Source organism: Thalassophryne amazonica, chromosome 7, assembly GCF_902500255.1.
Source record: "Thalassophryne amazonica chromosome 7, fThaAma1.1, whole genome shotgun sequence".
Lineage (NCBI taxonomy): Eukaryota > Metazoa > Chordata > Actinopteri > Batrachoidiformes > Batrachoididae > Thalassophryne > Thalassophryne amazonica.
In genome coordinates this window covers 87,586,045-87,603,365 of record NC_047109.1, presented here as the reverse complement: position 1 = coordinate 87,603,365, position 17,321 = coordinate 87,586,045, and the positions used below count along the sequence as shown (strand labels likewise).

General features: G+C 39.7%; 1 protein-coding gene across 4 annotated transcripts in view; it reads left to right on the top strand.

Annotated features, from left to right (window-relative positions):
- The window catches only part of nbeal2 (neurobeachin-like 2), a 144,182-nt gene that overhangs the window by 58,772 nt on the left and 68,089 nt on the right, over positions 1-17,321 (top strand). For all 4 annotated transcript variants that reach the window (XM_034174951.1, XM_034174948.1, XM_034174947.1 and 1 more), the window contains exons 6-9: positions 31-113; positions 2,061-2,146; positions 7,536-7,839; positions 7,988-8,094. In XM_034174951.1, coding sequence (XP_034030842.1) covers positions 31-113; positions 2,061-2,146; positions 7,536-7,839; positions 7,988-8,094 — 580 coding nt within the window. The remainder of the gene's footprint in view (positions 1-30; positions 114-2,060; positions 2,147-7,535; positions 7,840-7,987; positions 8,095-17,321) is intronic.

The following is a 17,321-nucleotide window of genomic DNA, read 5'->3' as shown; positions in this document are numbered from 1 at the left end:
CGCATTGACTCCTACTTCTGTGTGTTGCAGGGAGGAGGTGACCTTGTTAGAGAGGAACAAGTATAAGTTCTCTGCACTGGCCTTGCCAGAGGAGCTGCCTGCACTGTTCCATGGTAAAACCCTCCCTCTGGTCTGCACAACCTCACATTCCACAATCTGACCGCTAGTCAAACACCTTAATCCTCTCATTTTAGGCTTTAAAAAAACTGAAAGGTTTTATTTTCCCCAAAATCTCCTCATGAATTTCTCTGGGGCAGTAGCTTTTTTTTTTCTCCAATTTAAAAAGAAAAATACATGTGCCTTAGTCAGTATGGTATATTTTGGATCAAATTTAATTGCTCAGCATCTAATTATCAGATGTTTAAGTGTTTCTAATTACATGAGCCCATTTGATCAGCAAAAACACATTAGGGTGTCCACACCCACCGAGCTTTGGAATGGCACTGGAGAGGAAAAAAATAGCAGGGGAGGTGTGGGGTATTGCAATCTTAAATACTATTGTGTGAGCATGACATAATTTGTTCCTCGTGTTTGACAAATTTGTGTGCATCAGATAAATATTTAAATATTTTTGGCAGCTCACAGGGCCAAGTTGTTGAAAAAGGCGAGATGTTGGCTGACATACACATTTCTCTCTGACTGAATAAAATCTTATATGAATGTAATAAATGTATTTCTGTGTTTTATTATCCACATGAACACCCAGTAATATCTTCTCTGTTATGTTCTATCTCAGATCTCTGTGTGGACTTGGTAACTTGCTGCAGCACAGATGCTTATCTTGTGCCCACGAACTATTCAAACCTGAAAAATAATATATTGTGCACACACAGTAGCATTTTGAGTACTCAATAAATCATGGCCTCATCTCTCTCACTCAGACTCTCCATCATCCACAAATGGTACAACACGTGATAAAATGGTACAACTGCCCAGCCCCTCCTTCATTGCACAGATAGGGAGCTGTAAAAGATTATGATGAGGTAGTCATGACATTAAAGTCCTTCCGCTTCAAAGCAAATGTCAGTGACAAGTGCTGGAGAAATTGTGGATTTGTGGGTGACCAAACTCACATTTTCTGGGACTGTCCCACCATACAGAATTTCTGGAAGGACATCAGAAACAATGTGGAGAATCTAATGAAAATGAGCATCTCTCTGGACCTGCTCATTTTCTTATTGGACATTTTTCCATACAGCTTTTCTCAGGATCAAAAATTTCTGCTTCATCTTCTTTTGATGACCGCAAGAAAAATGATCACAATTTATTGGCTGAAACCAGATTCTCCAACAGTTGAACAATGGACACAAAAAAATCAAACACATTTATAGGATGGAGCAGTTCAACTTCACTTAAAGGCTCCGGTCTTTGATAGAAGATCATTGACTTTCTTAAATAGAGCATAAATCTATGCCTTGATTTGTTTTTGTTTTGTAATTGTATGTAATCGTTGTGTGATGCCCAGTCTCAGGACAATGTAAATGTTATTGTCTTTTGAAATGACAATAAAGTAAAAAAAAAAGTAGGATTGTTCAGTCTAGATATAGGTCTTGCTTGTTCCCTCTCATTTTGTATACTTTCTACAAAATTAAAGGATTATTCTACAGTGAAGGTTTGGCCTAAATTCATAATAGGCAAGAACTGACCACAAATACATTACCTGTGATGCCATCCATCCATCCATTTTCTATAAACACTTACTCCAATTAAGGGTCACAGGAGCTTATCCTAGCAGTCACAGGGTGCAGTCACAGGGTGTGGGGCGGGGTACACCCTGGAAAGGACACCAGTCTATACCCAATGCCATTCTTCTTTTTTTTTTTATGTTTCCTGCCAATGATCTCTTTTGAACTAATCCTGCAAGTGTGTTATCCTTTGCATATCCTCGTGGTAGTCCCTGGATATGGGCCGGTTTGGGGGGCTCAGAATGCACTGGGAGACACTACATATCAAACAAATCCTTTCAGCAATATTGGCTGAAACAATGAGCTTGCTTGCTTTCTGTCTTGTGGATCTGTGGTGACTTGTCTTGGGTAACATTGCTTCTTGATTATCTTCAGATGGTCTACAGGACAGTGAGCACATTCCAGAAGACCTCACACTCAGGCTGGTTCATCTTCAGGGTGCAGTCATCAGCGGGGGAAAGGTCTGCTCTCCTTTATATCATTTTTATGAACTGAAGACACCTTTGTGCAGTAGGACTATTATTAATAATGCGTGTTTGTACAATCATGAGTGTTGGTGCCTGTTTTGGTATGCAAGAGTCTCATTTTGACATCCAAGACTAAATTTAGACCCTAATGACTGAAACATGCTGGTATTTGAATAATTTGCTGAGCAAAGTAACACACACAGGGAAGAACACAAATCTGAAATTATTTTTATTTCCTTTTTTCACTTTGCCAGTATTCCTTCGGAGCTTTCATTGTGTGGTTAATGCTGCAGCCATGCTAGTGTGTGATTTTGAGTTTTTCCTTGGCCTCTTGAAATTGAGGCCCCTGAATGCTTAATGCTGTAGCTATTGTAACGTCAGTGTCAAACTAATTATAAATAAAGTTAAAGGTCTACTTTTGGGTTTAACTAAAAAGAGCTGAATTTAACATCCTTTTTTTTGAGTTAACATGCTAACATAGAGAGCTGTTTTTTTGGTGACAGTTGAAAGAACAGAATATTTTTTACTATCTCGTGTTCTTGTATTATAACTAATTGTAAAAGATATGTCCATTTTTATAGAACAATTTATACTTAAGGAAAGCAACATTTTATATACTCAGATGGCAGTCATGGTTAGTGAAGATGATAGCCACTACCATTTAGAGTCTGCCATGATTGCATAGTTGCTTGCAGATGGCCCAGTCACACGGCATACGACGATTCCTGAACAAAGGGAAAAAAGTAAAACAATCACAATTCGTTGAGAAAAGGTGGACGAACGCGCTTTATCACCGAATAGCCTGTTAATCAAGAGCACAAAAGGGACGAAAGAGGAACAAAATTAAACTGAAGCTAACGTTGATCTCGACGCTTTAAACGAAACGCGCCTGTTAGGGCTTCGTTGCCCTTCATTAAATGCCGTGTGACCTGGCCAGCTAGCACGGAGGCATATTGTAGCTCTTAGGCAACAATAACCAGTGACACAAGTGTATTTGTGCTATGCTCTACTGTCTTACTGCAAATTCTATGAAACAGTTTCCAGAAGAACTTGTACTTTGGTCGGGCTTGGAGATAAAATGATCACGATAAGTTACTGTGGTAAAATTTATGTCACAGTGATAAGCTTTTGACATTTATGTGAGCTATAGACTGATCTAAGTACCTGTTATATGGAGGGCATGAAAAGTGATCATATTTGTGTCGTTCTCTAAGTTGAGGAAGATGGTGACAAAAAAGGCGTCGTCTAACCGTAGGTTATAGTTGCATTGGTACTTATACCAGGATAACAAAATGAACAGAGATGGGCCCTGTCCTGAATACAATACAAATGTTTATATACAACCCCACTTCCAATGAAGTTGAGACATTGTGTAAAATGTAAATAAGAACAGAATACAATGATATGAAAATCCTCTTCAACCTATATTCAGTTGAATACACCACAAAGACAAGACATTTAATGTTCAAACTGATAGACTTTGTTGTTTTTGTGCAAATATTTGCTCATTTTGAAATGGATACCTGCAACACATTTCAAAACGTTGGGGCGTGACAACAACAGACTGGGAAAGTTGCTGAATGCTCAAAGAACACCTAATTGGAAACAGGTGAGTGTCATGATTGGGTTTAAAAGGAGCATTCCCAAAAGGCTCAGCCGTTCACAAGCAAAAATGGGGCGAAGATCACCACTTTGTAAACAACTGTGTGAAAAAAATAGTCCAACAGTTTAAGAACAATGTATCTCAACATTCAATTGCAAGGAATTTAGGGATTCCAACATCTACAGTCCAGAATATAATCAGAATATTCAGAGAATCTGGAGAACTTTCTACATGTAAGCAGCAAGGTCGAAAACCAACATTGAATGCCCGTGACCTTCGATTCCTCAGGCGGCACTCCATTAAAAACCAACATCATTGTGTAAAGGAGCTTACCGCGTGGGCTCAGGAACACTTCAGAAAACCATTGTCAGTTAACACAGTTCGTCGCTACATCTACAGGTGCAAGTTAAAACTCTACCATGCAAAGCGAAAGCCATACATCAACAACATCCAGAAACGCTGTCACCTTCTCTGGGCCTGAGCTCATTTGAAATGGACAGACGCAAAGTGGAAACGTGTGCTGTGGTCTGATGAGTCCACATTTTAAATTGTTTTTGGAAATCATGGACGTCGTGTCCTCCAGACAAAAGAGGAAAAAGACCATCCAGATTGTTACCAGCGCAAAGTTCAAAAGCCACCATCTGTGATGGTATGGGGGTGTGTTACTGCCCATGGCATGGGCAGCTTACACATCTGTGATGGCACCATCAATGCTGAAAGGTACATCCAGGTTTTGGAGCAACACATCCTGCCATCCAAGCAACGTCTTTTTCAGGGATGTCCCTGCTTATTTCAGCAAGACGATGTCAAGCCACATTCTGCACGTGTTACAACAGTGTGGCTTTGTAGTAAGAGTGCAGTCCAGACCTGTCGCCCATTGAAAATGTGTGGTGCATTATGAAGCGCAAAATACAACAACAGACATTGGACTGTTGAACAACTGAAGTCGTATATCAAGCAAGAATGGGAAAGAATTCCCCCTACAAAGCTTCAACAATTAGTGTCCTCAGTTCCCAAATGCTTATTAAGTGTTGTTAGAAGGAAAGGTGATGCAACACAGTGGTAAACATATCACTGTCCCAGCTTTTTTGAAACGTATTCAAGGCATCCACTTCAAAATGAGCAAATATTTGCACAAAAACAACGTTTATCAGTTTGAACATTAAATATCTTGAAGAACAAAAAAGGAGAGTTCTCCGCACTTCTGTGCAGCACAAAAAATCCGGTGTAACTATGTAGGACTAACTTGTAAAGGAGAAAAGCAGCTGGTGCAACACAGAAATAGGTGCTGAAAAATGTATTAAGCAGGGATGAGATTTTTCCGCGGATTTCCGCGGATTTGACAGTCCCGGGGGTCGTTTTTGTGAAACGTCCAAATCCGTTGAAAAAATTTTAGGGGGGGGTAAGAATGCAAAAAAAAAAAAAATTAATGCCAGGAGTACCTTTGTCTAATAAAATTGTCGTCTATTCAGAACACTGAGTGGTCTTTGTTTGTTATCGCCGACGCAGCAAGTTCGATCAGTCCGTCAGTCAGCTGAACGCGGAAGTAACGCTGTGCTGATCAGTGACCTGTATGAAGTAAGTGCACAATGAGCATGTAGTGTAAGGGAGGTAACTGTGTAGTCTTTCAGCTTCCAATATTCGGTAGTTTTCCCTCCAACAAATCATAAAAAATGATCGAAGCACAGTCGAAGCTATTACTTACGCACGTTTTCATTGGTTATTACAAAGCTTATGACCAATCAGCGCAAAGGTTATATATGCGTTTCTCCCGCCCTTTCCTTTCTCCCACCCTTACATGTATGTTTGTTGACAAGTGTGCCATGCTGAAAGTGGAGAATGCTGAAAATCAAGTAAGTCTAGTTATGAAAAAATATTTTGGTCACAAAAATACACATGTACAGTAGATGGTCTTAGTAAGGGTTTACAGTTTGAATTATAGATATGAACACCTGGCATTTATAGTAGTTTTAATATCATTTTAGTGCAATTTACATGTTTTAAAACAGCAAAAATGCTTTGGCTCCGCCCTGGACCCGCCGGGGCCTGCGGCCCCTGGACCCTGGCTTATTTTCCTCTGAAAATCGAATTTGCCAATCTCATCCCTGATTAAGGTACTGAACACCCACAATTGTGGTAATTGTGCACATTGTTCTAATTCCACTAATGCAAAGTTTTTCTCTTATCCCCGTACTGGTAAGCAATATTCTATTTCTTCATTTATCAGTTGTAATACTACACATGTGGTATACCTCCTAAAATGCCCTTGTGGATTGGCATATATTGGCCAAACAAAATGTGAACTTAGATTGCGGATAGCTGAACATAAAACAGCAATCCGTACTCAGAATTTAACTTATGCCATGGTAAGGCATTATGAACAGGTCGATCATGGCTCTCCAGCATCTTTAAAATTTTGGGGGATTGAGAAAATCACAGTTCCACCCAGAGGAGGTGACATCATTAAAAAACTTTTATGTAGAGAAGCATTTTGGATTTACACTTTGGGCACTATGGAACTATGGAACCGTTTGTACAGGGGTGGTAGCCAAGTGGTTAATGCACTTGGTTTCAGTTCAGAAGGCTCTGGGTTCAAATCCCACCCCTGCCACATTCTTGATGTAATGTGGAGTTGTGTCAGGAAAGCCATCCGGCATAAAACCTGTGCCAGTTCAACATGCAGATCCACCTTGGATTTGCTGTGGCAACCCCGAGTGCAAACAAGGGAGCCGAAGGGACTTACTTTACACTGTGGAACCGTTTGGTTTGAATGAAGAACTGAAATTCACTTGTTTTCTTTAATATTAATATTTGTTTTTTAGTCTGGGTTTTTGTCATGTTGTTTGATTTTTTTTTTTTTTTTTTTTTTTTTTTGTGAGGGGGGGGGGTGGTGGTGGTGGAATGTGTCTCTAATTATGAACTGATTACAAATGGAGCGAGTGCTTTGATGGATGGTCCACCCCCTTAAGCATTATGACACCTGGCTCTTATTTGTATTTAGGCTGTACCATCTATGATTCTTCTGGACTCTGTTGAAGATGTGATGCTCACATCTAAACATTAGTCCCTTTTGTTTGTTCAGCACCTTAATACATTTTTCAGCACTTATTTCTGTGTTGCACCAGCTGCTTTTCTCCATTAAATATCTTAGGTTGAAGAGGATTATAGGTTGAAGAGGATTTGCAAATCATTGTATTCTATTTTTATTTACATTTTACACAACGTCCCAACTTCATATATATATATATATATATATATATATATATATATATATATATATATATTACAAAATTAGATAATGTGGCATTTCTAGCTCATGTGAAAGTTCCACCATAAGCTGGCATCAAGTGTTGTAGTGAGTAGACATCAGTATTGACCTAGCTAGGGTTATTATATTTTTTTGAAGTGTTTAAATTTTTGTAGGTGAGAATGTTATAAAATCTATGATGTATCTTAGTTAGTTGTATGATAGCCACCTTTTGTAATATTGTTTATGAATTCTACCAAGTCAAAGTTAGTTCCACTGTTGCATGTCAACGTGTGACACCAATGGAAAAATTCCTGGGGAAGTGAACCCAACTGCAGGGAGATGCAATGCTGATATAGTTATACAGAGGGATCAACCCTTGCTTCTGCAGGGGGTTATGGTCATATGAACAGACACCTGCATTCAGGTTTGCTTCCCTTTGGGTATTTTGTCTGTTATACAGCAAATACAAGTGAAATGGGACCACTGAGGAATCCGTTGCTGTCAACTTCTGTTTCAATATTAACTTTCAGAAGAATGGCCTTCTCTCCATCACTCCTCACTCTGTTGAGGACCTGTTTTCTGTTCTGCGAGTATGGTGCTGCCGGACCTCCCAAGAACCCAAGGACACTGGACTTCCACGACTGACCTTACAGTGCCTGACTGCTATGATCCACCTTCTGCACTCCAGCAGCCCTGCCGAGCGACAGGTGGAGATTAGGACAATACTCGAGAACTACTTCCAGCTCCTCAACTGGAATCGTCCACTTAGCAGCGAAGAAAACGACAGAGAGACTTGGGAGGACAACCTTGTCTCCCTCCAGAGCCAGATGCTAAGTAAGAGCACGTACTGGGGCTCTCATTACCAGTTTTGTTTTGTTTTGTGTCAGATATTCGAGTTGTGAATATTGAAGTCATTTTATCAGGGGGTTTTTTTTATTGGTGCATTGCCCGTCGAGATGACTCGTCCCTCCTTGTCATTCAGCTGCTGTGCCTGAGATCCTGCAGTGCTCTGACAGACCAGTCCTGCAGGCTGTCTTCCTCAACAACAACTGCTTTGAACACATCCTCAGGCTCATTCAGAACAGCAAGGTCAGAACCCCGTCAATCAGAATCTTTTTGTCGGGCCACAGAACTGTTTGTGTCTTTTTTTGGTTTTCTCCATCTCTCTCTCCTACTTACTCATTGAATGGAATTATCTGAGATATTTGTGCAGTTTCGGTAAAAGAAATCAACAGTTGTTTTTTTGTTTTTTTTTCCATTAAATTTTTATTGAGGGGAAATTTTATCATACATTAACATATCAATAATACAACAAAAATAACTATTAGCCCTTTTTTCCAAATAGATCAATTCACTGTACATACTTAACAGTTTTACATTTTAAATATACAAAGCAAAAATAAATAAATAAATAAAAATAGAAATTAAAATTACAAAAACGGGAACAATAACAGAAACAATGCAATGGTTTCAGCTATTACCTTCAGTTAAAGTCAGATCTAAATGGGGTAATAAATTCTATAAAGGCTTTCCAGTGTTTGGAAAAGTTATCAAATTCAAGCTTAAAAGAGAAGGACACTTTTTCCATAACATAAATATTATGGACAGCATTCATCCATTCCTCCAGGGTGGGGGCAGTATCACTTAACCACTTCCTTGTAATACTTTTCTTTCCCGCAGCCAATAGTATACTGTACATGTATTCCTTCCATTGTTCTACCAGTTCAACTGGTCTTTTCCCAAGATACAGCGTTTCAAAATTGTGTGGTAATTTGAAAGAGAGTATTTTTCCTACACTGCCCCCAACCTGTTGCCAGAAGGACAAAATCTTGGGACATCCCCAGAATATATGGTAATGGTCGGCCCGACCCATCCCACATTTTCTCCAGCAGGAGGTATCCCTACCCAATAAAGAGCCATGGGAGGGCACCCTGAAAAAACGTATCATATTTTTCCATACAAATTCCCTCCAGGTAATGGATGATGTACACTTCACATTGTTTGCCAGGATGTCTTCCCATTCCTCCATCTGCAACACAAATCCTCCCTCTTTCTCCCATTTTTCCTTTATATATTGTGTCCCATGCCCGCCACTATTCTGAACAGCATTATATAATTTAGAGATCACTTTTGTTCTTGGTTCATCTCTATATGCCTTTATAAACATTTTAATTATTTCAGAGGGCATTTTAGTTTGTGTTCCCTTTGTGTTTCCCAAATAATGTCTAACTTGGAGAAATCCATAAAAGTCCTTATTATCTAAGTTGTACATAGTTATAATGTTTTGGAAGGTTTTTAGATTTCCTTTTTTGTCTCTCAGGTCATCATAAATTGTAAGACCTTTACTTGCCCAGCGTTTGAAAGTATCATTTGTGACATTAGGTGTAAAATTAGGATCATGAGCTATCCATGTAAATGGCAGGCATGGGTCCTTATACTCTTTAACAAGATTAAACCAAACATTCAATGATACATCAGTCCAAGGGTTGTTCAATTTAAAATCTTTTTTAACCAGAGGCATTACCTATCAGAGCAGGTAAAGGAATATTCCCAGGTATACCACATTCAATCTTTTTCCACCTTGCCTTATATTGAGAATCACACAGGTCGATTAGAGGGCTTATCTGAGCTGCTCGGAAATAGTTTTGAAAATTTGGAAGTGAGAGTCCTCCATTTCCTCTTGCCAACTGCAGTGTCTGAAACCGCACCCTTGGTTTTTTCCCTTGCCAGATGAAGCGTGATATAATTTTGTCAATTTCTTGAAACATACTAATTGGGAGTTCTGATGGTATAGATTGGAACAGGTATAAAAACCTTGGCAACGCATTCATTTTAACAGTTTCAATTCTTTGTGCTAAGCCTAAGAAGGGTATCAGATTCCATCTAGATATATCTGTTTTCAGATCTCTCAATGAGGCTCCATAATTGTGAGCCGCTATTGAATGGGGTTTTTTGAGTATTGTGATTCCCAAGTATTCCAATTCCTCCCCTTCCCAATTGATCTCAAATATAGTTCGACAAAGATAATTTGGTCTATAGTTAAATGATAGAACTTGGGATTTGGAAGAATTGATCCTGTAGCCTGAAAATTTTCCATACATTTTCAATATTTGATGAAGTTCAGGAAGAGAGTCGTTGGGGTCTTTTAAGTACAATAACACATCATCTGCAAAGAGGGCTATTTTGTGAATTTCCTGATTAATTACAATCCCTCTAATATTGTGATTCTCTCTGACCCATTGGCTCAGTGGTTCAATAAATAATGCAAACAGTAGTGGGGAGATCGGGCACCCCTGCCTGCACCCTCGTTGTATTCTAAATGAGTCTGAAAGACCTCCATTAAATTTAATTGTGGCTGTAGAGTTCTGATACAGGACATTCACCGTTTTCATAAATGTATCACTAAAATTAAATACCGACAAAACCACCAACAAAAAGCCCCATTCTACTGAATCAAACGCCTTCTGCGCATCTAATCCCAGTATTACTGCCTGTTCATCCTGGGCAAGTATATGGTGGACAACATGTAAAGTCCTGCGAATATTGTCTCGCGTTTTCCTCTTTTATAAAGCCCGTTTGGTCCAAATGAATCATTTCTGGTAATATTATTTCTAATCTTCTAGCCAAAATTGAAGTGAACATTTTATAATCTTGATTTAATAAACTAATTGGTCTAAAATTGGCACCGTCTAATTTATCTTTAAATCAAATCAATTTTATTTATATAGCGCCAAATCACAACAAACAGTTGCCCCAAGGTGCTTTATATTGTAAGGCAAGGCCATACAATAATTACAGAAAACCCCAACGGTCAAAACGACCCCCTGTGAGCAAGCACTTGGCGACAGTGGGAAGGAAAAACTCCCTTTTAACAGGAAGAAACCTCCAGCAGAACCAGGCTCAGGGAGGGGCAGTCTTCTGCTGGGACTGGTTGGGGCTGAGGGAGAGAACCAGGAAAAAGACATGCTGTGGAGGGGAGCAGAGATCAATCACTAATGATTAAATGCAGAGTGTTGCATACAGAGCAAAAAGAGAAAGAAACACTCAGTGCATCATGGGAACCCCCCAGCAGTCTAAGTCTATAGCAGCATAACTAAGGGATGGTTCAGGGTCACCTGATCCAGCCCTAACTATAAGCTTTAGTAAAAAGGAAAGTTTTAAGCCTAATCTTAAAAGTAGAGAGGGTGTCTGTCTCCCTGATCTGAATTGGGAGCTGGTTCCACAGGAGAGGAGCCTGAAAGCTGAAGGCTCTGCCTCCCATTCTACTCTTACAAACCCTAGGAACTACAAGTAAGCCTGCAGTCTGAGAGCGAAGTGCTCTATTGGGGTGATATGGTACTATGAGGTCCCTAAGATAAGATGGGACCTGATTATTCAAAACCTTATAAGTAAGAAGAAGAATTTTAAATTCTATTCTAGAATTAACAGGAAGCCAATGAAGAGAGGCCAATATGGGTGAGATATGCTCTCTCCTTCTAGTCCGTGTCAGTACTCTAGCTGCAGCATTTTGAATTAACTGAAGGCTTTTCAGGGAACTTTTAGGACAACCTGATAATAATGAATTACAATAGTCCAGCCTAGAGGAAATAAATGCATTAATTAGTTTTTCAGCATAACTCTGAGACAAGACTTTTCTAATTTTAGAGATATTGCGCAAATGCAAAAAAGCAGTCCTACATATTTGTTTAATATGCGCATTGAATGACATATCCTGATCAAAAGTGACTCCAAGATTTCTCACAGTATTACTAGAGGTCAGGGTAATGCCATCCAGAGTAAGGATCTGGTCAGACACCATGTTTCTAAGATTTGTGGGGCCAAGTGCAATAACTTCAGTTTTATCTGAGTTTAAAAGCAGGAAATTAGAGGTCATCCATGTCTTTATGTCTGTAAGACAATCCTGCAGTTTAGCTAATTGGTGTGTGTGTCCTCTGGCTTCATGGACAGATAAAGTTGGGTATCATCTGCGTAACAATGAAAATTTAAGCAATGCTGTCTAATAATACTGCCAAAGGGAAACATGTATAAAGTGAATAAAATTGGTCCTTGCACAGAACCTTGTGGAACTCCATAATTAACCTTAGTCTGTGAAGAAGATTCCCCATTTACATGAACAAATTGTAATCTATTAGATAAATATGATTCAAACCACCGCAGTGCAGTGCCTTTAATACCTATGGCATGCTCTAATCTCTGCAATACAACAGAGATGAGTCCACTGTCTGAGGCCATAAGAAGATCATTTGTAACCTTCACTAATGCTGTTTCTGTACTATGATGAATTCTAAAACCTGACTGAAACTCTTCAAATAGACCATTCCTCTGTAGATGATCAGTTAGCTGTTTTACAACTACCCTTTCAAGAATTTTTGAGAGAAAAGGAAGGTTGGAGATTGGCCTATAATTAGCTAAGATAGCTGGGTCAAGTGATGGCTTTTTAAGTAATGGTTTAATTACTGCCACCTTAAAAGCCTGTGGTACATAGCCAACTAATAAAGATAGATTGATCATATTTAAGATCGAAGCATTAATTAATGGTAGGGCTTCCTTGAGCAGCCTGGTAGGAATGGGGTCTAATAGACATGTTGATGGTTTGGAGGAAGTAACTAATGAAAATAACTCAGACAGAACAATCGGAGAGAAAGAGTCTAACCAAATACCGGCATCACTGAAAGCAGCCACAGATAACGATATGTCTTTGGGATGGTTATGAGTAATTTTTTCTCTAATAGTTAAAATTTTATTAGCAAAGAAAGTCATGAAGTCATTACTAGTTAAAGGAATACTCGACTCAATAGAGCTCTGACTCTTTGTCAGCCTGGCTACGGTGCTGAAAAGAAACCTGGGGTTGTTCTTATTTTCTTCAATTAGTGATGAGTAGTAAGATGTCCTAGCTTTACGGAGGGCTTTTTTATAGAGCAACAGACTCTTTTTCCAGGCTAAGTGAAGATCTTCTAAATTAGTGAGATGCCATTTCCTCTCCAACGTACAGGTTATCTGCTTTAAGCTGCGAGTTTGTGAGTTATACCATGGAGTCAGGCACTTCTGATTTAAAGCTCTCTTTTTCAGAGGAGCTACAGCATCCAAAGTTGTCTTCAATGAGGATGTAAAACTATTGACGAGATACTCTATCTCACTTACAGAGTTTAGGTAGCTACTCTGCACTGTGTTGGTATATGGCATTAGAGAACATAAAGAAGGAATCATATCCTTAAACCTAGTTACAGCGCTTTCTGAAAGACTTCTAGTGTAATGAAACTTATTCCCCACTGCTGGGTAGTCCATCAGAGTAAATGTAAATGTTATTAAGAAATGATCGGACAGAAGGGAGTTTTCAGGGAATACTGTTAAGTCTTCTATTTCCATACCATAAGTCAGAACAAGATCGAAGATATGATTAAAGTGGTGGGTGGACTCATTTACTTTTTGAGCAAAGCCAATAGAGTCTAATAATAGATTAAATGCAGTGTTGAGGCTGTCATTCTCAGCATCTGTGTGGATGTTAAAATCGCCCACTATAATTATCTTATCTGAGCTAAGCACTAAGTCAGACAAAAGTTCTGAAAATTCACAGAGAAACTCACAGTAACGACCAGGTGGACGATAGATAATAAATAAAACTGGTTTTTGGGACTTCCAATTTGGATGGACAAGACTAAGAGTCAAGCTTTCAAATGAATTAAAGCTCTGTCTGGGTTTTTGATTAATTAATAAGCTGGAATGGAAGATTGCTGCTAATCCTCCGCCTTGGCCTGTGCTACGAGCGTTCTGGCAGTTAGTGTGACTCGGGGGTGTTGACTCATTTAAACTAACATATTCATCCTGCTGTAACCAGGTTTCTGTAAGGCAGAATAAATCAATATGTTGATCAATTATTATATCATTTACTAACAGGGACTTAGAAGAGAGAGACCTAATGTTTAATAGACCACATTTAACTGTTTTAGTCTGTGGTGCAGTTGAAGGTGCTATATTATTTTTTCTTTTTGAATTTTTATGCTTAAATAGATTTTTACTGGATATTGGTGGTCTGGGAGCAGGCACCGTCTCTACGGGGATGGGGTAATGAGGGGATGGCAGGGGGAGAGAAGCTGCAGAGAGGTGTGTAAGACTACAACTCTGCTTCCTGGTCCCAACCCTGGATAGTCACGGTTTGGAGGATTTAAGAAAATTGGCCAGATTTCTAGAAATGAGAGCTGTTCCATCCAAAGTGGGATGGATGCCGTCTCTCCTAACAAGACCAGGTTTTCCCCAGAAGCTTTGCCAATTATCTATGAAGCCCACCTCATTTTTTGGACACCACTCAGACAGCCAGCAATTCAGGGAGAACATGCGGCTAAACATCCCACTCTCGGTCCGATTGGGGAGGGGCCCACAGAAAACTACAGAGTCCGACTTTACCCTCTTTGGGAATCATTGTTATGAGTGTTTCATTCCAAGAGGGAGGTAATTCACCATACTTTAAAACCCAGTTAAAAGCTCTCAGCAAGACCGGTGACAGAACTTTTGAATAAAGCCTATACCACTCTCCAGGGTAACCATCTGCGCCGGGGCACTTATTTGATTTAAGACCTTGTATTGCTCTCTTTAACTCCTTAGTTACCTCTGCAGACAGAGCCCTATTTTGATTTTCTGTAACTTTTGGCAGATTTAGTGTTTTAAGAATGGTCTCTGAAAAGTTATGGACCGGCTGGGATTGGGAGGAGTACAGATTTTTATAGTAGCTCTGAAAACAGTTTTTTATTTCCTGCATTTTATATTTTATTTGTTTAGAAACTGGATCCTTAATTTTATAAATGTCCCTTTCCACCTGCTGTTTTCTCAGTTTGTATACACGTAATTTTGTTGATCTAGGTCCTACTTCCTGATATTTTTGTTTCAGAAACATCATTTTTTTTCTGCACGTCTACATTAAGTAAATTGTCACTTTGGTTTTTTGTTACCTTAATTTTTTTAATTGTCTCATCATCTATTTTGTTTTTATTTTTTTTTTAGTTCTAATTCTTTTGTTAAAACATGCAGCTTCTCTTTTCTTAGTTTATTAAATAATGATGTTTTAGCTATAATCTTTCCTCGGAGGACTGCTTTGCATTCGTCCCACAGAATGATTGGTGATACTTCTCCATTATCGTTATCAGTTAAGTAGGTTTGAATTTCCTTTTCTAGTTCTTCTCTAATCTGTCCCTTAAGTACACTGGTATTTAATCTTCACAATGAGGTAGATTTTTTGACACCCAATTTTAGATTCAGATATACCGGACAGTGGTCTGAAAGGTCTATCGATCCCAATTTGCATGATGTCACTCTCTCAGTGTCTCTGTTTAGAACAAAAAAGTAATCGATTCTGGAATATGTTCTATGAACATTTGAATAGAAAGAATAGTCCCTCCCTGTGGGGTTAAGTTCTCTCCATATATCACGTATACCAAACTCACTCATCATTTTACTCATTCATTTATTTTGTATATTGACAGACCCAGCTGCCAGGCTAGAGGAGTCCTTGGGGTCCAATCTCAGATTAAAATCACCGCCGCAGACCAGTATACCTTCTGCCTTTGTTATCATTAGGTCAATAACATGTTTATAGAACATCCAGTTTGAGCCCGGGGGGGCATACACATTGAAAAGTGTAACCTCTACTCCATCTAACCGACCAATGATCATTATATACCTCCCATTCTGATCACATATTTCAGATATTATTTCAAAAACCACCCCTGCTGAAATCAAAATTGCTACTCCCCTCCTACGTCCAGAATCATAAGATGCATAATAAACTTTATTGTAGCCTTGTCATTTTAACTTTAAATGTTCATCATTGGTCAGGTGGGTCTCCTGTAGAAAAATAATTTCGCCCCTCTCCCTCTTCATTTTAGTTAACTTTTTTGCCCTTTTAACTGGATTTGTGAGACCCTTGACATTATAAGAAATAATCCTCAAAGATGAGTTATTAACCATTTAGTTTTTTTTTTGTTTTGTTTTGTTTTTCCCCTTTTAAACACCTTTTAACCATTGCATTCACATTTATGAACTCAGCTTCTGTGAAAACATAACAATGAATCAAAACAGATAACAACGGAACAGTCACTTCAACGGAAGCGATTTGTACAAACCCCAACTTGACTTCCAAGGCAGGGGTCTTCTTTATGACCCTTAAAAAGTCCAGTTGGTAAGTGGTAGGTGGCTGCGGGGGGCAGGACCCAGTCCTCTCCAGTCCAGGTGGTAGGGGGCCCCCAGAGTGCAGCATGCTCATGTCGTCCCATCCTCTCCATCTCCTTTACTGTCCTCGTCATCATTTATAGTCCCAACTTGAAGAACAACCTTCTCCCAAGTGTCAACATTGGCTCCTCATCAGGTGTTATTATTGCTTACGAAAGACAGCAAGTTTCTTCTTAAATCCTTCCTTCACAGATCCATCATATCCCTTCTCTGGCTCCCTTGCCTTTACCTTCTGCCACATAGTAGCCATAATTTTATCCAGAGCTGTAGTGGGAGCCTGGATGATTGATACAGGGAAACCCCTTTCCACCATATCTTTGGTTGCTTCCTCTGCAGAGTTATAAAGGCAGTCCTCTCCCTCAGAAAACACTCTTAGTGTAGCTGGGTAGGGAGTCTCGAAGCAAATGGACTTTTCTCGAAGCACCTTTTTTACTTCATTGTACTCACGTCTGTGTTTTAGAACCTCAGTGGTGTAGTCGTGGTCCACAGAGATCCTCTTCTCTTTGTAAGTGAAGCCCTTCTTCTGCCAGGTTAGCCGCAGCACTTCTTCCTTGGTCCTGTAGCTTGAGAACTTGACCACTATAGAGCGGGGGGGGAGTGCCGAGTGGAGCCTTAGGTCCGAGTGAGCGATGTGCCCTCTCTATATTGAGATCAACAGGCTGAAGAGTGTCCAGAGCCCCTTTAAGTAAACCATCCACAAAATCGGACACTGACCGCGATCCGTTCTCTTCCTCCTCTGGCACTCCGTAGATGCGGATCGAGGAACGTCTTGATCTGCCCTCTAAGTCAATTGCTTTAGCTGCTAGCTTTTGCTGTTGTTTTATTAGCTCCGCCATAGTATCTTCAATTAGCATAGTCCGCTCCTCCACCGCCTCCACTCGTGACTCTACCTCATTTATCCTCGTGTTTATCTCCGTCACGTCAGCTCTCAATTCTTTAAAGTGTGTGCTGTTTTCTCGGCGGGATTGGCGTAATTCGTGGAGAATTGACTCCAGGCTAGCATCTCCAGCTTCGTTAGCCCCGTTAGTTTCCGCCCCCGAGATACTGCTGCGCTCGTCCTCGTCCTCGGGCATTTCACTTATTTCGTGCTCTCTAGC